The sequence below is a fragment of the Lagenorhynchus albirostris genome, chromosome 4, assembly GCF_949774975.1.
Source record: "Lagenorhynchus albirostris chromosome 4, mLagAlb1.1, whole genome shotgun sequence".
Classification (NCBI taxonomy): domain Eukaryota; kingdom Metazoa; phylum Chordata; class Mammalia; order Artiodactyla; family Delphinidae; genus Lagenorhynchus; species Lagenorhynchus albirostris.
Window position 1 is genome coordinate 67728075 of NC_083098.1, and position 21725 is coordinate 67749799.

Genomic DNA, 21725 nt, shown 5'->3' on the forward strand with positions numbered 1-21725 from the left:
CTATTAAACTCTGAAATGTGAAGACTGTATAAGACAGAGATTTCTCTTAATCCCACTGTTATGAAAGAGATATGTTCAAAGATGTTCATTCTAGCTTGCTTATAATAGAAAACAAAATGGGCTATGACTGTGGAAAACTGCTTATGTATATAAATACTATGGAATATTAATCAACAGTTTAAAAGTATGAAGGAGAACAATATTGTTAATGTTAATCTTCAACATGTAATATTGAGTTAAAATAAATGCAAGTATAAAAATTATTTATATGCTAATATATATAGGCATGTTATTTGTGAAATAACACAACTTGAGTAGCATATAAACATGTTACCTATGAAAAATAAATATTATATGTAAATATTTTACATTTATATATATAATATGTGTATATGTTTAAACACATAGAACAAAATCTGAAAGATGGAAATCAAAAAACAAATCCTTTTCTGCAATGTTTAAATTTTACAAGAAGAATATTAATGTATTACAAGAAGAATATGTTAAAGTATTATTATATAGTTAATTGGTACCTTTTAGAAATGCTTAAAATAAAAAAAACACTTGCACTAAATTTTTGAATTTGTAAATTATGGTCAGAACCTGAAAACCTGAGATACTTGTAAGACCAAATGGAATAGATTGTAAGGTTCAAGGATAAGTGTGTAACAAAGTCAACGTAGACCCACTGATGGATCATGAAAGTACTTTTAAGTGGTCACAAAGTGACGTAAATGTGATTATAATCCATACATTTAATCATTATATATAATTTAGGGCTACTTACTGGTAATCTAGTAAATCAATTAATGATTTATAAAATTCGGTATTTGTTAATTAAATTGGTGAAATGCTAGTACTCATGAAGTATTCAAATTCAATATTCCATCAGTAAGTCTGAACACCTGATACAATTGCTTGGCAATGTTGCACAACTCCTGTGCACGTGAGTATCCAGATAGCTGGAATTCCTATAATTTTCCAAAGGGGTATTCTTTTAATCAATGCACCACTAATAGAGTCTTTTTTTTTTTTTATAGAAAGGCAGACTGCCAAATACAGCACTTCATTTGGATATGTCTAGAGTCTTGGAAGCTTGACTACCCTATGTTCTCCTACAAATGGACCTTGAGAGCTTGATTGGAGGTTCTAGCAGGGGAGCGTACCTACTCATATACCCTTGACTGAAGAATGGTCCTCCTCTCTTGGGAAAGGTCATCCTCTTCAACCAAGCGAGCAGCTTTGGAAGGGATGCACGTGGAGCGGTGAGGGAGGAAGGGGACACCTGCCTAGCCAGCCAGATCAGCCGAATCAACCCTGGAGATCAATGGGGTGACAGATGCCACATCCACCATCCATAGAGTCTTGCATTTGTTGTAGTTTCCCACCTACGCTATTCTTATAAAAATGAATCTATTTGTGGAATTACTATTGTTTTACTTTGTTAAGCATTATGCACTTGTATAATTGTTTTATTATCATTATTACTGTATTGTTTTCTTCTATGCCTTTATTACCACCATTATCAATACCATTATAATATTTTTTCTATGAGAAAATGTCAAGGCACATGGACCTCTGGAGTCTTTTGACTCACTTAAATGGGCGCTGTTGGAAAAAGGCTGAGATCTACTAGATAATAGGCTTTCTTTCATACATTATCTTCAAAACTAAAGATGCAAGTACTGACTTTCATTACAGCTATCAGGGAACATTATAAAAAACAAAATTACTTATCAAACAGAAAAAAATAGGTATTTTCACATTGTAATTCAATTTCTTTTCTTTTTCTGTGTAGTTGTACAAACATAGTCTTCAATTATTAATTATTATAACACTGGGGTAGGACATGATAAGATGAAAAAGGAGGCCTATGTAACTCCCTAATATAAAAATTTAAACTTTTTCTTTATGAACAGTAATGAAAAAGTTGAAAATGTAAATGACTAATAAGTCAAAATATTACTGCTCTCAACATAAAAGATAATGATGCTGCCGATATATGTGTCAAAGCAGATAGTGTAGTGTTGTAAAACCATGAGTCAAATATGAAAATCTCTAGTGGATTATCTTAAAAATAGTAACTACATTTTAGCACTCAAGTGTTTATTTATGAAGAATAAATCTAATTAACCCCACAAAAGAACTATGGAACTCAATGTTCACCAACAAGGAAGTTGTAAGAAAAAAACTAATGTACAAATAAGTTATAAAAATGTTTATAATAAAAATGTGATAAGCATGTTTTTAAAGTAAAATAAAAACTAATATAACCAGTTATTCATTATGGTCCTCTCTTCCTCTTAAAATTGAAGAAATCATAGTAAAATTCTTTCATTCATTCGACAATCATTTGGACACTGGTTATTTCTTAAGGAAATAAAGACAAATGTTATATGTGGCTCTTGCACTCAGGAATCTCACGTTCTACTAGTTGGTATTGCGGGGGAGGGCGCATAAAGGCAGATAATACTAATTCAACAATGCAATCATAATAACAGAATGTATATGAGGTGTTATTGGACTATAGTACAGGGGTAATAAACACCTGGAAATTAGGTGGGAAAGAAACAGAAAGTAACAATAAGTTGACAGTTAAAAGATAAGTTGAGGGTGACTTGGTAAGATAAAATTCTGGTGGGGACTGGCGGGGAGAGACAGCCAAGAGGATGCTATATAAAAAGCGAAGTCTAAATAATCATGGTTTGGGAAGACAGGGCACTAAAGGCAGAACAGAAAGAAAAAGCACATTTTTCTATCTTCAGAATTCCATTTGGTACCTACATAGCACAAATTGTGTGTCTGTACGTATTAAATATATATATCTAGTTTTTAAAAAATAGAATATCTCTACCTCTACTTATAATTTCAACAATTGTTCCTTCAGTCTAAATGTTCATTTGTTATGTAACCAAAATTTGAATTTCTAATAGTATTATGCTAAAGTCTGGGGATAAAATGGTTCCCAATAACAGGACCTTACGTACTAGAAAGCGAAGGGCTATTAATAAATTAACTGCACAAGAATTTGATTTCAGCTTTTTTTGAGGGCAATACAGAATCCCAGTGCGGTAGAGTAGTTTAAAGGCATTTTAACCTGGTATATGAAGTTAGGGAATAATTTAGGAAATACTTCTCTGAGAAAGAATGTGTAATCTGAGATGAAATAGAAAAGCGGGAATTGAGTTGGGATGAGGGCTGGAGTTTCCGGGCAGAGAGAGCAGCTTTTAGGAGAGGGGGCGGGGGGGGGGTGCAGGGAGTCTTAAGGGTGCCGCACAAAGGGCACTTGTGACTGGGGTTTAGGCAGCTGGAGAGGTAAGCAAGGAGCAGATTGAGTAGTCTCACTTTGGAAGTCATGACGACGATTTTGGAAAATTGTGTTAGGAGTGATGTGAATGGGGCTTCCCTGGTGGCGCAGTGGTTGAGAGTCCGCCTGCCGATGCAGGGGACATAGGTTTGTGCCCCGGTCCGGGAAGATCCCACATGCCGCGGAGCGGCTGGGCTCGTGAGCCATGGCCGCTGAGCCTGCGCGTCCGTCCGGAGCCCGTGCTCCGCAACGGGAGAGGCCACAACAGTGAGAGGCCCGCGTACCGCAAAAAAAAAAAAAGTGATGTGAATGTACTGAAGAGTCTAAATAGGAGTGGTCTAATCACTCTTATATTTGAAATCAAACTCAGTAGAATGGATTTAGAGGGTTCGGGAGTCAATGAAAGGAGACCTGCTGTGAGGTCTACTGCCACAGCAGTAGAAGAAGCTGTTGTGGATTAAGGGTAGTAGCAGTGGAGAAAAGTGACAACTGGCCTGATGTGGGAGAGATTTACAAGTACCCTGACAGGCCTATTATCTGATTGGACGTGTGAGGGGAAGGAAAGGGAGGCACCGAGAGTCATCTCCAATTTTCTTGTTGTTAATGGCAGTGGTGGCATCAACTGGACTCTCTCATAGTCACTGTGACCTCAAGGTTCAAGCTCAGTTCAAAGGTTGCCTTCTCAGACCAGGCCTTCACTAACCATATTCTTTCCACGGGCATCCAGAAGCTACTCTTCTTTCTGATTGTCCTATTTATTTCTCTCACCACTGTTATTATTATCTTATTTCCATACAAAAATATACACATATCTTGAATCTGCCTCAAGTCTTCTGTGCAAAGAGGCAGGATTGAAATAGTTATTTCATATATTCTAGCTTAAAGACATCATTACAATGTCTATCTCTAACATTTCTTTTATTCTGCTTAAGTTATTTCTCAGAAGTAAGTACATGCACACTGAGAAATCTTATGAGTTTTGTGAGGATTAGTAAATTAATGCCTGTATTGAAATGGTGGGATTATACCTAGGGCTTCAGTAGGGGAGGGGAAACCCTGCAGTTAAAGATAATAATTATGAGAGAGATGGATACTATTTGCGTTTCAAATTTTGACACAAGGAAAAACAGTTTTTTTTGAAATAAGCTTTGACATTTTGTGGGATTTATCATATCAAACATTAATCAGGTGTCAAAACAATTCATGATGAAGTTACTCATATTGTTTAAGTACAAAGCTACTATTTCTTTGAAAGATCTGCCTAGTTTTTCTATAAATCTGAGTCAAGTAGGTATATAAACAATAAAATGCTTCTAGCTTACAACAGAATGTAGGCTAAATGAGCCTGAAGATGTGGAAATTCCACTAACCTCTGATCAAATTAACAAGCAATTTACTTTCATTCCATAGTAGATCTACAGAGGCTAAAAGAATGGAGAAATTAAGATCTGGGTGACAGGATTCAACCAGTCTTCCAGAGCAAATCACTGGCTTATTTTATAATGTAAAACAGAAACATCATTTCTAGATCTTCACATCCTTCTTTAGAAAATGCAGGAAGAATCTTACATTATCTCAAAAGCTGTCAGTAGTTTGTGTGCAAACAGACGAAAAGATATTTCAGTTTGCTAGAAATAAGACGACTATTTCCCAGTAACAATTCAGGCATATCTTTTTCATATAATAGTTGGACCAGGTAATGAAGTAGGAAGCAGACCTTACTTTACATGTAAATAAATACGGAATGTCTTCACAACTTTAATTTCACAATTTCCAATTGAAAAAAAGACAGGAGGGATTATAAAGTGCAATGAATTATTTAAAGGTATACAAAATAGAAAGTATAAGCTCCTTTTTGATAACATGAGTCCAAGCTAGAGGTCAAGCTGAAGCCAGAGACTATGATTTCAGCAAACAGTCATTAAGAAATGTGAGAAAACAGGATATTTTACCACATGTGTCAGAGAAGGCAGAGCTCTAAACTAATTTGTTGGCTTCCAGTATGACCAGAAACATATTTTTAAAACATTAATTTGAAGACATATGTACCTAATCTCACTATCTATTTAATCTATCTTTGTATCCAATCATCTGTTTATCTTTGTACCTACCTTTCTGTCCACCCATTCATCCACCCACCCAACCACCTACCAATCTCTCTTTCCCTCTCTGCCCCTACACTCCACCACTGCACCTTTTTGTACAACTTTTGCTTTTCCCCTTCTATACAAATTATTAAATCTCATGATTATGAAAGTATTCTGGCCAGTTTGTAACAAATTTCTTCTGCCTTTAAAGGCTTAGATTTTCTCTAGTGAAATGTAATCTATTCTTTAATATCACTCAAAATTTAATCTATAATTTCACCAGTATGTAAGGGGCCTAAATTCATTTGTGAGTCAGAAACCATCAAGATTCTCTGCTTGCTTTCCCCCTCCTGGCCTGACTGTAGGGGAAAAAAACATTACTCATTTCTTAATGAAAATGAAAATTTAAGGTTTGCTTTTTCCAACTAAAGTAAGCATCCTGATCCACTTATTTGTGTATACTTGCTGTCTACAGGGGTGCCTGACATAGAGTGTGTGAATAGTACCAATAACAAAATGAAAGATCCTCCCATGGGAAAGATGCAGTGACTGCTATCCAGGGTGGTCTTTTCTTTAAAGCCCTCAGGAATTCCCCACAGGCACTATAAAGCCATAAGAGATGGGCCTCATGTTCCAAGGTACGTTCACCCACAAACTTGCAGAGGGAAAACTGAATATACTGTTTAAATGAGAGAATCGCCCCTTCTTTTCTTTTTTCATCTATGCTTTTATTGCGGGTAACAAGTGTTACTCTATGTTAAAAGTCTGAACCACAATGAGCAGAGGAGGGAAGGAACAAATCATTCTGGATACCTATTTCACTTTTACTTTTTCACACTGGCAAATTAAAGAAAAGCAGGGAGGTCAGAACAGAGGAAGGAGGATGGAACAAGGGAAAGGGAGGAGGGGTGAGAGAAGGGAAGCAAAAACTGTGAACTCTGCTGGTTACTTTCTATTTGCTAATTCAAGGAAGGCCTCTTTCCATCCTCCTCCATCCTTGTCTCTGCCCTAGGAGGTGGACTTACATGATGTTAGTAAGAGCACCCTTCTTCTCTGGCTTTTGTTTGGGTTTGGCCAGTGGTGAGGCTGGGCAGGTGAGGAGGCTGGAAGAGGTGAGTGGGTGAGATCAGAGTATTTATTCCCCTAGATCTTTTCTGAAGAGTTGCCTGAGGCTAGGTTGTGTCTCTTGTCTGTATAGGTCATCTTTCTTCTCAAGGATACCCTGTTACCAGTTTTCCGTCATTCCATTGATCTGGCAACAGAGGCCTGGGGTTGGGAACAGCTCCATCCCTGTTACTAGCTCTGGGTTCCTCTCAAGCCCTTGCAGTTCACCTCTGCTCCCACAAATGCCACTGTAAACAAACCCTCTTCAAAGGTTCCATCTGTTTGTTTTTGGGACTCAGGTCCTGAGGGAGTAAATGAGCAAAGGGATGAATTCTGTGGAAGATGCTTTGGGGAGGAGGGAGAGAAAATAGGGACAAATAACTCTGTGGACAGTGCATACAAATTCTCTCTCAGAAGCTTACGATGTGAATAGTTAAAAGTGTTAGAGTTTTGTGGTAACCTGTTCAACTATCATTTATGTTTAATGAATAGCATAAATACTTGGAGGTATAAGTACAAGACTGGAGAAAAGTGAAGAGAGACTAGGTAAGTGGGTGTGGGATATAAAGGCCATCATGATCTATTCACAGTGTAGCCAGTGTTGTGGCTAAATGTGACATGTTGATAAAGGTAGACCCAGCTAAACACCAGCTCCAGCACTGACCTGGCAATAGTTACATAAGCCAATTCACAGGGCTCAAAAACCTCCTGTTATACTTTTGACAATTCTATAAATTTATAAGTAATCAAGCTAAGGTATTATTATAAATTCCAACTCTCTAAATTGAATACTCTTAATATAATTATAATACAACATAATTTTACAGGTGCTACAGGATTACACAGAAATGCTCCAAAAGAACGGAACATACTTGCTATAAAACAAAAACATTCCATCCCTAAATCAAATGGGCAAGAGCTGTCTGCTCTTTGCAAGGAATTGTGCCTTTTGTCACAAGATTAGCAGGTCTGCAGAGGAAAGAAAAGAATTAAGCATCATTATCAGTTAAAGTCACCAGTAATTTCTGCAATGAAATAGGCCAACCATATTCAGGAATTATCATGAAAACACTCACTTTCTAGGTGAATTATTACTGAATTAATATTAACCCCCGGGCTTAGTATGTAGGGAATATCTTTTAAAAGTCGCTAATGTAAGGAGATATGCTACTGATCTTTTAATCTGATCACATCCAGGAAGAGTTACTTGCCCTGGGGTCTGAGCTACATTGTAATAAAATCAAAGGACATAAAAACTGTGGCAGGAACAGTACTGAAATTGGAGAAGCATCATTATGAATAGCAACAAGTATGGAGATGCACGTGTAAGAGGGTAACTGGAGTCAATATAACCACTGTTCTTCCATGATTTAGGGTAAATAGATGGTTATGGCTCATCTGCTAAAGAATCTACTGGGTAGATATTTATGGATTATTGAACAGTATATTATTGAGGATAAGCCTGGTTAAAAACAAATAGAGAAAAGAGCAAATGGCACAGAGAGGCTTTTAGTAAGGCCATCATTTGTAATACTTCTCAGGAAAAATCTCTTTCAGAAATTCCTCAGCATAGCTAATGTAACGTAGAAGGACTCTCCATTTTAAGAGTGCATAAATCCGCACAAATTGCTATAATAAGGATTCATCCCATAGCCCTTTTGGCATAAATGCACATCTGGTCTCTGTTTGCAATGAAATCAATTCAAAGCCCCACAGTGCATTAATAATAAAAATGTTCAACATATTGCAACCAAATAAGCCCTGCAAATTTGAGTCTGCAAGATCCTGTCACACGTGTGTATACTTTTAACACTGATAAATGATTAGGTTACAGAACATTTATCAAATGGATTAAGATTCCAAAGGTAGACTTTTTTTTTTGTAATTATTATTTCCACAGGAAAATCCATATGTATGTAAGCTAGAAGCTTTTGCTTGCTTGATTTATAATACCTCTTGGACTTTTATATCTGTAGTTCACAATACCATAAAAATTTTATTAATAATAAAATTATCATAAGCAATACTGCCTGGCTTAGAGGAAGTACATGGATTTCCCCTTTAAGAACAACAAAATTCTAGAATTAGCTCATAGCATAATAGGCTTGTCATTAAATCTTAAATTAAAATAAAATGGAGAATTTTTTCCACATTAATTTAAAAATTATTGACTATTTTGTTTTCAGCAGTTATAATCAACAACAGAGGATCTAGATCTGGCAAAGCCTTCCTTGTCAGTGACACGATTTACCTTCTGTGTTATATGGCTGACCCAAGGAGAAGAACAGTTGCTAAGGTCTGGTCCTTGGGGATCCCAGATTCCATCAGGAGCCAGGCATAGGTAAGTTGATACTCCTAAAATAATGAGAGAAATAGGTCTGTTTCAAATGTTCAAACCATCTTTCTTATAATGACTTTATATCCCTAATATGTTCAAATATGAGTAAAGGTAAGACTATTATCATTAAACTGAGGTAATGTCTATTAAAACACCATGTACAGTGCCTAGCAAGCAACTAGCATTACAGAAACATAATACAACAAACACTCAATGTTTTTAAAGCATTTGCTGACAACTATACCAGGTACAGGGAGTAACTTCATGAATTAGATGAATGTGGTACCTGACTCCATGGGGCTTACTGCTTGAGTTTTCAGAGGCAAGGTAGCGGTTGAGTCTTAAAGGAATCAGTTTGCAGGTCTTTCAGGAAAACAAGGTGGGTAAGGGCATTCCAGGCAAAGGAAAAATAGGCTGTCTTTGGGAATCATCAAGTGTTTTGAATTGAGGTCTACTGGGTAAGGGAGTTGTATTTAATGGAGTTGGAACAGCTGGCAGAGCCAGATCATAAACGCCCTTGTCTGTCATCTGTAGGTGATGGAAAATCAATGAAGACCATTACGGAGAGGAGACAAATGGGCTGATTTAGGCTGTAGAAAGATAACTGTGGCAGGAGCATGGAGGATGAATTTCAGGGAGTGATATGGAAGTTGTGAGGAAGCTATTGCAATAATTCAGGTGAGAAAAGACTGTGTGGGCCTTGAACAGGGGGCACAGCAGAGGGGACAGAGAAAGGGTAAAAAGAAGACCACAGAGTAAGCACAGTCACCTGGGACGGAGGGCTTCAGAAGGTTTCCTGTAAATCCCTTTCTCAATTTTCACAGAACAAGAACAACATATTTCTGTAGTGCTTTGCAGTCTGCAAACTGCTTTCAAATAAAGTATTTCACTAACCTCTACAACAAACATCTGAAGAAAGGGGGGCTGTTGTTATTTCTCTTTTAGAGATAAAGGAACTGAGGTCCAAAACTAAGGGGACAACGCTAAGAGATAAGTTCAAAATGTTTTCTGATTCCAGTACCACAGAAAACTCTGGAACTAAGTATTGTGCCCCTTCATAAAGGGAAGGAAGATCTCAGAATATTTTTAAACACTTTGATGAAAACAAATTAAATGTGCACTTTTATATATCTTATCTTCCCACCACTTCATATACCATGGAATTCAGAAGGACATTTCCACATTGAAACTTTGTTAAGACAAACCTATTGAAGTAACCAAATCAATAACACCCAAAATCACAGCCCCCAACAATGCTAGTCTAGTGACGTCTATTATGCATTTGTTTTATTTACACATTTTATGCAATAATGCAAATTTTATGCAGGGTGTCAAGTATTAGTTTTATGAAGATCAATATCTGTAACAATAAGAAATCAAACTATTTCTGGCTTAAAATGGTAACTAATAATATGGTTACCATTTGGTCATATTATAAATCACATCAGTGAAAAGAAAAAGGTGGGGGGGCAGAGAGCTATCTAGTTCTTGACTACCTCCTAGAGAAAACAATGCAGGATTGATCTCTCTAGTGGATGCTGTGTAAGAGGAGGTTGGCTCCTGCCAGCATCATCCCTGACTATGTATGTCAAGAGGCTCCAACTATTAAAGGACAGCTATGATGACTGGTAATAAAGGATAGTCAAATCTTCTCTTTTGTTAAATGTTAGGTAGTTTCAATGATCATCTAATACAGAAGTCCTTGATCTAGTTTTCTGCAATAAACATTTGACAATTGGTGACAAGCATGAGAACTCGCTCCCACCAATCCAGTGATTCACTCTGGGCTGTTGCATAGGTGAGCTGGCCCTTTGGAGTAGCTGGGACATCCATAGCTTAATTGTAACTTGACCTCACAGCATGGGTGAAAACTATTGATCTCACAGGTATTCCCACCAAATTCTCACCTGTGACTTCTTCAGGTTGCATTCTCAAACTCTGAAAATACTTGGCTATAAATTGTAATTTAGCTGAGTCCAGAATTTAATCAAATGTTAAGTAACAAAACTATGTTGTGACCAAAAAAAAAAAAAAAACACCTAGGAAAGCAAGCCAAAGTAACAATACACTTTTAGCTCAGCTTTGTAGGACAGACTTACCTATAGTTCCTGCAGGGCACGGCTGCTTTGCCATCTGTCCTTGACGGGTCTTAAACCACATGATTTCTCGAGCTTCCACAGCCTCACAGCTCTCTTCCAGAGCTGGAATTTGGGACGATCCTGACAGAAGGTGTGTGGTAATGTCGTCAAGTACCTCAGCTGCTGGAGATGGGGTGCTGGTATTCCGGTTTCTTCTTCCTGACACCGATGGGGTGGTACTCCTGCCTGGGTTCCAAGTTGTGGTCCGAAGGGTGGTACTGGTGGTGGTGCTTCCCGTGCCAAGAGGTCCTGCGGTAGAGATATCTGAAATAAAATTCAGAAGAAAATGCCTACATTGCTTGTTCACAGTAGGACCTAAAAATGTCCTAAGACTTCAGAAGTCATTTTTATTTGACAATTCAACGAGCCTTAAACATGGGAAAAATAAGCCAATATCAAAATATCAGAGTGCTACTTGAATATCAAGACAGTCATTTGACTAATGCTAAATGTAGGCTTGTTTCTAGTTTTTCTCAACTTCAATTACAGAAAACAAAGTTACAGCACAATTCAACTCTTCAGTAAGCTTTAAGAAGCTTCAGGCCTTTTGGACAATTAGGGGATTAAAACATTTAAAGCCCTCTCCTTAGAATCTTCAAATTCGGTATAGGAAGGGAGAGAGCTATATACAATATTTTTTCCACATTAACTATAACATGAATTTCTAAAGATGTAGCAAAAAAAAAATCAGAAATTAAAATGCTCACAAGCTAAAAGGTAAAGAGCAATTCTGAGTATAATATCCTTAACACGAATTCGAATAGCGTGATTTACTCTGATGCTCTTAAAACAGACCCATTGTATCAAAACTTTCAAACTTCACATTAGTAACTTCCAATTAGTGTTCATAAATTATTTTCTAACTAGATTTTTAAAGTGGCATTTTCCAAGTTCCAGATAAAAGTGGTTAGGCTCATTGATCAGATATTAACAGGTTATTAAATCTATAATGTATACAAAGGAATGTCTTAATGATACTATAGAAATAATCACTGCAGAGAATTATCCTTCTGGTAAAATATATTCAGATTCCCATCATAGGAATGCAAGTGTGTACCAGGCCTCCACATACATACACTGCTTTCCTAACTGTAAGATTAGAAACTAGTCTTAACCTCACTTACTGGCAATAAACAGTGGGGGAACTGGCTCTGGTCAGATTCAAAGTAGCACAAGTTTAAGAAACTGAAGGGAGAACTGTGCTGAGCCTCCTGTTGTTTGTCATTCATGGTCTGCTTTACCATGTCATCAATTAGACTTTGCTGCCCCAGAAGAGATGGCAAATCCATCCAGTGTATTTGGTGCATAAAATAGAATAGAGATGGCAGGGGGAGGGTCTATGAATTTTTCAAACACTTATTTATTTATTTTTTTAACATCTTTATTGGAGTATAATTGCTTTACAATGGTGTGTTAGTTTCTGCTTTATAACAAAGTGAATCAGTTATACGTATACATATATCCCCATATCTCCTCCCTCTTGCATCTCCCTCCCACCCTCCCTAACCCACTCCCGTAGGTGGTCACAAAGCACCCAGCTGATCTCCCTGTGCTATGTGGCTGCTTCCCACGAGCTATCTATTTTACATTTGGTAGTATATATATGTCCATGCCACTCTCTCACTTCGTCCCAGCTTACCCTTCCCATGTCCTCAAGTCCATTCTCTATGTCTGTGTCTTTATTCCTGTCCTGCCCGTAGGTTCTTCAAAACCATTTTAAACACTTATTTAATCACTGAAATTGTAGCATTTCTGAAATGATACTATTTGCTATTTTGTCTTCTTGCTTGTTCTTCTGTTTCCTCTCCCCTTCTTCCTCCATTTTCTCTCACGTTCCCTCTCCACGTGAATGGTAATGTTCATAACTACATTTACTCAAAGTTCATACAAGAAACCACAGTATCCTTCTTTCCCCTTCTTTTTTCTGTATACACCATATCACCCAAATTGCCAATCTGGCAGATTCCGTCTCATTTAAAAAATTTCTTGGAGACCTTCAACATGGCGGAGGAGTAAGTTGTGGAGATCACCTTCCTCCCCACAAATACATCAGAAATACATCTACATGTGGAACAACTCCTACAGAACACCTACTGAACGCTGGCAGAAGACCTCAGACCTCCCAAAAGGCAAGAAACTCCCCACGTACCTGGGTAGGGCAAAAGAAAAAAGAATAAACAGAGACAAAAGAATAGAGATGGGACCTGCACCACTGGGAGGGAGCTGTGAAGGAGGAAAGGTTTCCACACACTAGGAAGCCCCTTCACTGGGAGAGATGGGGGTTGGCAGGTGGCGGGGAAACGCTGGAGCCACAAAGGAGTGCGCAGCCACAGGGGTGCAGAGGGCAAAGTGGAGAGATTCCTGTACAGAGGATCGGTGCCGACCAGCACTCACCAGCCTGGGAGGCTTGTCTGCTTACCCGCCGGAGCGGTTGGGGCTGGGAGCTGAGGCTTGGGTTTTGGTCACAGTGCAGGGAGAGGACTGGGGTTGGCGGCATGAACACAGCCTGAAGGGGGCTAGTGCGCCACAGCTAGCTGGGAGGGAATCAGGAAAAAGTCTGGAACTGCCTAAGAGGCAAGAGACCATTGTTTTGGGGTGCGCGAAAAGAGGGGATTCAGAGCACTGCAAAAATGAGCTCCAGAGACAGGCGCGAGCTGCAGCTGTCAGCGCGGACCCCAGAGACGGGCATGAAAGGCTAAGGCTGTTGCTGCAGCCGCCAACAAGCCTGTGTGCAGTCACAGGTCACTATCCACACCTCTCCTTCTGGGAGCCTGTGCAGCCTGCCACTGTCAGGGTCCCGTGATCCAGGGTCCCATGATCCAGGGACAACTTCCCTGGGAGGACACACGGTACGCCACAGGCTGTCGCAATATCACGCCAGCCTCTGTCGCCAGAGGCTGGCCCTGCATTCCGTACCCTTCCCTCCCCCTGGCCTGAGGGAGCCAAAGCCGCCTAATCAGCTGCTCCTTTAACGCCATCCTGTCTGAGCGAAGAACAGATGCCCTCAGGTGACATACATGCAAAGGCGGGGCCAAATTCAAAGCTGAACCCCAGGAGCTGTGCGAACAAAGAAGAGAAAGGGATATTTCTCCCAGCAGCCTCAGAAGCAGTGGATTAAATCTCCACAATCCACTTGATGTACTCCGCATCACTGGAATAGCTGAATAGACAATGAATCATCCCAAAGTTGAGGCAGTGGACTTTCAGAGCAAATGTAGACATGGGGTTTGCTTTCTGCATCTAATTTGTTTCAGGTCTTATGTTTATCTTAATTTAGTATTTAGAGTTTATTATCATTGGTAGATTTGTTTATTGATTTGGCTACTCTCTTTCTTTTATATATATATATATATTTTTTTTCTTTTTCTCTTTCTTGTGAGTGTGTATGTGTATGCTTCTTTGTGTGATTTTGTGTGTATAGCTTTGCTTTTAACATTTGTCCTAGGGTTCTGTCTGTCTTTTTTTGTTTTTTTTTTAGTATTGTTTTTAGCGTTTATTATCATTGGTGGATTTGTTTTCTGGTTTCATTGCTCTCTTCTTTCTTATTTTTTTATTACACTAATTTTTTTATGTTTAATAATTTTTAAAATTTTTAAATTTTAATAACTTTCTTTTCTTTCTTTCTCTCTCTCTCTCTCTGCCTCTCTCTCTCTCTCTCTCGCTCTCCTTCCCTTTTCTTCTCATCTTTGTGGCTGACAGGGTCTTCGTGCTCCGGCCAGGTGTCAGGCCTGTGCCTCTGAGGTGGGACGAAAAGAGATCTCCCGGCTACACATGATATCAAATAACAAAAGCTCTCCCAGAGATCTCCATCTTAACGCTAAGAGCTGGCTCCACTCAACGACCAGCAAACTCCTCTGCTGGACACCCTATGCCAAACAATTAGCAACACAGGAACACAACCTCACCCATTAGCAGAGAGGCTGCCTAAAATATGAAAAGGTCACAGACACCCCAAAACACACCACCGGACATGGTCCTGCCCACAAGAAAGACAAGATCCAGTTTCATCCACCAGAACACAGGCCCCAGTCCCTTCCACAAGGAAGCCTAGATAACCCACTGAACCAACCTTCGCCACTGGGGGCAGACACCAAAAACAATGGGAAACATGAACCTCCAGCCTGCAAAACGGAGACCCCAAACACAGTAAGTTAAGCAAAACGAGAAGACAGAGAAATATGCAGCAGATGAGGGAGCAAGGTAAAAACCCACCAGAACAAACAAATGAAGAGGAAATACGCAGTCTACCTGAAATAGAATTCAGACTAATGATAGTAAAGATGATCCAAAATCTTGGACATACAATGGAGAAAATATAAGAAAAATTTAACAAGGACCTAGAAGAACTAAAGAGCAAACAAACAATGAAGAAAAACAGAATAAATGAAATTAAAAATTCTCTAGAGGGAATCAATAGCAGAATAACTGAGGCAGAAGAACAGATAAGTGACCTAGAAGATAAAATAGTGGAAATAACAGCCACATAGCAGAATAAAGAGAAAAGAATGGAAAGAATTGAGGAAGTCTCAGAGACTTCTGGGACAACATTAAATGCACCAACATTCAAATTATAGGCGTTCCAGAAGAAGAAGAGAAAAAGAAAGGAATTGAGAAAATATTTAAGAGATTATAGTTGAAAACTTCCCTAAAATGGGAAAGGAAATAGTCAATCAAGTCCAGGAAGTGCAGAGAGTCCCATACAGGATAAATCCAAGGAGAAACATGCCAAGACACATATTAATCAAACTATCAAATTTTAAATACAAAGAAAAAACATTTAAAGCAGCAAGGGAAAAGCAACAAATAACACACAAGGGAATCCCCATAAGGTTAACAGCTGATCTTTCGGCAGAAACTCTACAAGCCAGAAGAGAGTGGCAGGACATATTTAAAGTGATGAGAGCGCAAAAACTACAACCAAGATTACTGTACCCAGCAAAGATCTCATACAGATTTGACGGAGAAATTAAAATCTTTACAGACAAGCAAAAGCTAAGAGAATTCAGCACCACCAAACCAGCTTCACAACAAATGCTAAACGACCTTCTCTATTCAGGAAACACAAGAGAAGGGAAAGACCTACAATAACAAACCCAAAACAATTAAGAAAATGGCAATAGAAAACATACATATAGATAATTACCTTAAATGTAAATGGATTAACTGCTCCAACCAAAAGACGTAGACTAGCTGAATGGATACAAGAACAAGACCCATACATGTGCTGTCTACAAAAGACCCACTTCAGATCTAGGGACATATACTGACTGAAAGTGGGGATGGAAAAAGATATTCCATGCAAATGGAAATCAAAAGAAAGCTGGAGTAGCAATTCTCATATCAGACAAAATAGACTTTATGATAAAGACTACCAGAAGACACAAAGAAGGACACTATATAATAATCAATGGATCAATCCAAGAAGAAGATATCACAATTGTAAATATTTATGCACCCAACATAGGAGCACCTCAATACAGTAAGGCAAAGGCTAAAAGCCATAAAAGCGGAAATCAACAGTAACACAATCATAGTAGGGGACTTTAACACACCACTTTCAGCAATGGACAGGTCATCCAAAATGAAAATAAATAAGGAAACACAAGCTTTAAATGACACATTAAACAAGATGGACTTTATTAACATTTAGAGGACATTACATCCAAAAGCAACAGAATACGCTTTCTTCTAAAGGGCGCATGGAACATTCTCCAGGATAGATCATACCTTGGATCACAAAACAAGCCTTGGTAAATTTAAGAAAATTGAAATCGTATCACGTAACTTTTCTAACCACAACGCTATGAGACTAGATATCAATTACATGAAAAAATCTATAAAAAATACAAATCCATGGAGGCTAAACAGTATACTACTAAATAATGAAGAGATCACTGAATAAATCAAAGAGGAAATCAAAAAATACCTAGAAACAAATGACAATGAAAACAAAATGACCAAAAATGTATGGGATGCAGCAAAAGCAGTTCTAAGAGGGAAGTTCATAGCAATACAATCCTACCTAAAGAAACAAGAAAAATCTCAAATAAACAACCTAACCCTAAACCTAAAGCAATCAGAGAAAGAACAAAAAAAACCCAAAGTTAGCAGAACAAAAGAAATCATAAAGATCAGACCAGAAATAAAAAGAAATGAAGGAAACAATAGCAAACATCAATAAAAATAAAAGCTGGTTCTTTGAGAAGATAAACAAAATTGGTAAACCATTAGCCAGACTCATCAAGAAAAAAAGGGAGAAGACTCAAATCAATAGAAATAGAAATGAAAAAGGATAAGTAACAACTGATACTGCAGAAATACAAAGGATCATGAGGGATTACTACAAGTGACTATATGTCAATAAAATAGACAACCTGGAGAAATGGGCACATTCTTAGAAAAGCACAACCTTCCAAGGCTGAACCTGGAAGAAATAGAAAATATAAACAGGCCAATAACAAGCACTGAAATTGAAACTGTGATTAAAAATCTTCCAACAAACAAAAGCCAATAACCAAATGGCTTCACAGGTGAATTCTATCAAACATTTAGAGAAGAGCTAACACCTATCATTCTCAAACTCTTCCAAAATAGAGCAGAGCAAGGAATACTCCCAAACTCATTCTCTGCAGCCACCATCATCCTGATACCAAAACCAGACACAGATGTCACAAAGAAAGAAAACTACAGGCCAATATCACTGATGAACATAGATGCAAAAATCCTGAACAAAATACTAGCAAACAGAATCCAAGAGCACATTTAAAGAATCATACACCATGATCAAGTGGGGTTTATCCCAGGAATGCAAGGATTCTTCAGTATACACAAATCAATCAATGTAATACACCATATTAACATATTGAAGGAGAAAAACCGTATGATCATCTCAATCGATGCAGGGAAATCTTTTGACAAAATTCAACACCCATTTATGATAAAAACCCTGCAGAAAGTAGGCACAGAGGGAACTTACCTCAACACAATAAAGGCCATATATGACATACCACAGCCAACATCATTCTCAATGGTGAAAAACTGAAACCATTTCCACTAAGATCAGGAACAAGACAAAGTTGTCCACTTTCACCACTATTATTCAACATAATTTTGGAAGTTTTAGCAACAGCAATCAGAGAAGAAAAAGAAATAAAAGGAATCCAAATTGAAAAAGAAGAAGTAAAGCTGTCACTGTTTGCAGATGACATGATACTATACATAGAGAATACTAAAGATGCTAATAGAAAACTACCAGAGCTAATCAATGAATTTGGTAAAGTAGCAGGATACAAAATTAATGCACAGAAATCTTGTACACTCCTATACACTAATGATGAAAAATCTGAAAGAGAAATTAAGGAAACACTCTCATTTACCATTGTAATAAAAAGAATAAAATACCTAGCAATAAACTTACCTAAGGAGACAATAGACCTGTATGCAGAAATCTATAAGACACTGATGAAAGAAATTAAAGATGATACAAATAGATGGAGAGATATACCATGTTCTTCGATTGGAAGAATCAACATTGTGAAAATGACTATACTACCCAAAGCAATCTACAGATTCAATGCAATTCCTATCAAACTACCACAGGCATTTTTCACAGAAGTAGAACAAAAACTTTCACAGTTTGTATGGAAACACAAAAGAGCCCAACTAGCCAAAGCAATCTTGAGAAAGAAAAACGGAGCTGGAGGAATTAGGCTCCCTGACTTCAGACTATACTACAAAGCTACAGTAATCAAGACAGTATGGTACTGGCACAAAACCAGAAATACAAATCAATGAAACAGGATAGAAAGCCCAGAGATAAACCCACACACCTATGGTCACCTAATTTTTGATAAAGGAGGGAAGGATATACAAGGGAGAAAAGACAACCTCTTCAATCAATGTTGTTGGGAAAACTGGACAGCTACATGTAAAAGAATGAAATTAGAACACTCCCAAAAACCATGCACAAAAATAAACTCAAAATGGATTAAAGACCTAAATGTAAGTCCAGACACTATAAAACTCTTAGAGGAAAATATAGGAAGAACACTCTATGACATAAATCACACCAGGATCCTTTTTGACCCACCTCCTAGAGAAATGGAAATAAAAACAAAAATAAACAAATGGGACCTAATGAAACTTAAAAGCTTATGCACAGCAAAGGAAAACATATACAAGATGAAAAGACAACCCTCAGAATGGGAGAAAAATTTTCAAATGAAGCAACTGACAAAGGATTAATCTCTAAAATTTACAAGCAGCTCACGGAGCTCAATATTAAAAAAACAAACAAGCCAATCCAAAAATGGGCAGAAGACCTAAAAAGACATTTCTCCAAAGAAGATATACAGATTACCAACAAACACATGAAAGGATGATCAACATTACTAATCATTAGAGAAATGCAAATCAGAACTACAATGAGGTATCTCCTCACACAAGTCAGAATGGCCTCCATCTAAAAATCTGCAAACAATAAATGTTGGAAAGGGTGTGGAGAAAAGGGAACTCTCTTGCACTGTTGGTGGGAATGTAAATTGATACAGCCACTATGGAGAACAGTATGAAGGTTACTTAAAAAACTAAAAATAGAGCTACCATGTGACCCAGCAATCCCACTACTGGGCATATACCCTGAGAAATCCATAATTCAAAAATATACCTGTAGCACAATGTTCATTGCAGCACTACTTACAATCGCCAAGATATGGAAGCAACCTAAGTGTCCATCAACAGATGAATGGATAAAGAAGATGTGGCACATATATACAGTGGAATATTACTTAGCCATAAAAAGAAAGGAAATTCAGTTAATTGTAGTGAGTTGGATGGACCTAGAGACTGTCATAAAAGAGAAAAACAAATACCATGTATAATGGAATCTAAAAAAAAAAAAAGGTTCCGAAGAACCTAGGGGCAGGACAGGTATAAAGACTCAGCTGTAGAGAGTGGACTTGAGGACATGGGGAGAGGGAAGGGTAAGCTGGGACGAAGTGAGAGAGTGGCATGCACATATATACACTACCAAATGTAAAACAGATTGCTAGTGTGCAGCAGCTGCATAGCACAGAAAGATCAGCTTGGTGCTTTGTGACCACCTAGAGGGATGGGATAGGGAGGGTGGGAGGGAGATGCAAGAGGGAGGAGATATGGGGATATATGTATATGTATAGCTGATTCATTTTGTTATAAAGCAGCAACTAACACACCATTGTAAAGCAATTATACTCCAATAAAGATGTTAAAAAAAAATATTTCTCTTTCTTCCCAATCACCATTATATACGTTCAACCTGCCATCATCTATGAATGAAAACAGCAGCCTTTTAACATTTTTCCTAATAAAAGCAACACCAGAGCAAAATGCCAATACTGGTATTTCAATATCTACTTTTGCAAAATAGAAATTCAAGATTTAGTAAACAAAATTTTTGACACTAAGCATTTAACACAATTCAAATATAATATTTAGCAGCACATTTTTAAACAAGTGTAATTGAATTCTTAACATTATAAACAGTAAAAATTATTATAATATATATTGTTTACATATAAAATTATCAGAATTTCCAAAAAGAAAACATAAAAGTAAGAAAATTTAATAAGTTGAAAATCAAATATTATTTATTAATGTTAATGTTAAAAGTAAATAATATAATTGTATTAATATTTAGCATTGGCTTTTAAAAAATATGTGTCAATTGTGTCATTGCTGGGAATATAAGCATATTTTTTGTGCAAATTTTTCCAGGTGATGGAAAAATTATTTTTGACCTCATACTACTTGATGGAGTAGTAAGGCAATAGTTAAAAGCTAACTTCAAGTTATTTTCTCTGACTCCAATTTCAGTAATGCCATCTCTCGTTTGTACTTTTGAAGGGATGATTTTTTTTTTTTTTTTTTTTTTTTGCGGTATGCGGGCCTCTCACCACTGTGGCCTCTCCCATTGCGGAGCACAGGCTCCGGACGCGCAGGCTCAGCGGCCATGGCTCATGGGCCCAGCCACTCTGCGGCATGTGGGATCTTCCTGGATCGGGGCACGAACCCGTGTCCCCTGCATCGGCAGGCGGACTGTCAACCACTGCGCCACCAGGGAAACCCAAGATATATTTTTTTAAAGTTCAATTTGTTATGAAATACATTTCAAAGACTTTATTTTGTTTAATACAGAAACACTACTGTTAAGGATCAGTATAGATCTCTTTTCCTTGGAACTGTGTCGCAGAGAGGTATCTACAAGCATGGTTGTACCTTTCTGTTTGACTTTATGCAGAATAAACGTCCATTTTAAAAGCTGTCCCTGATTCCCCATCCCTTCCCTCCCATTTACGGCCATGTACGACTCCCAAGATCTCTGCTCAATACCAGCTTTTGGCAGAATAAGTACTACTAGTGCCATACATGTTGTCACCAGTGCCCAGGAAAGAACAGGCCTTACTTCTAGATACTGTGAAAAAAGATCTAGATTCATGAAAGAGTTCTAGCAACACACTTTGGTGAAGTTCCAGCCTATATCATATGCTATAAGGAGTTTGTCCTTCTCTATCTTCCAGCAAGGTGAAGGTGATATGACACTTTTCCAGTGTACACTGTTACTGAATTTTACCTGATGACATAGCCAGCTTAATAAAACTATGTGTTTTTAGTGCCTCATATGCTTGAGGTTGTGTATCAGGGAAGGTTACTATGTAAAAGAAAATAAGTTTGAGTGACTGTTTATATAAAACACTTTATCAAAATTGTGCAGT

The 21725-nt window shown here is 37.8% G+C and overlaps 1 protein-coding gene across 9 annotated transcripts in view; it reads right to left on the minus strand.

The window, feature by feature from the left end:
• Window positions 1–21725, minus strand: part of ADGRL3 (adhesion G protein-coupled receptor L3) — an 854596-nt gene that overhangs the window by 161718 nt on the left and 671153 nt on the right. For 6 of the 9 annotated variants that reach the window (XM_060148094.1, XM_060148095.1, XM_060148090.1 and 3 more), the window contains 2 exons: window positions 10936–11238; window positions 8750–8853 (listed from right to left, as the gene is read on the minus strand). In XM_060148094.1, the coding sequence (XP_060004077.1) occupies window positions 8750–8853; window positions 10936–11238 (407 nt within the window). The remainder of the gene's footprint in view (window positions 1–8749; window positions 8854–10935; window positions 11239–21725) is intronic. The other 3 variants (XM_060148098.1, XM_060148096.1, XM_060148097.1) reach the window with 1 other exon arrangement.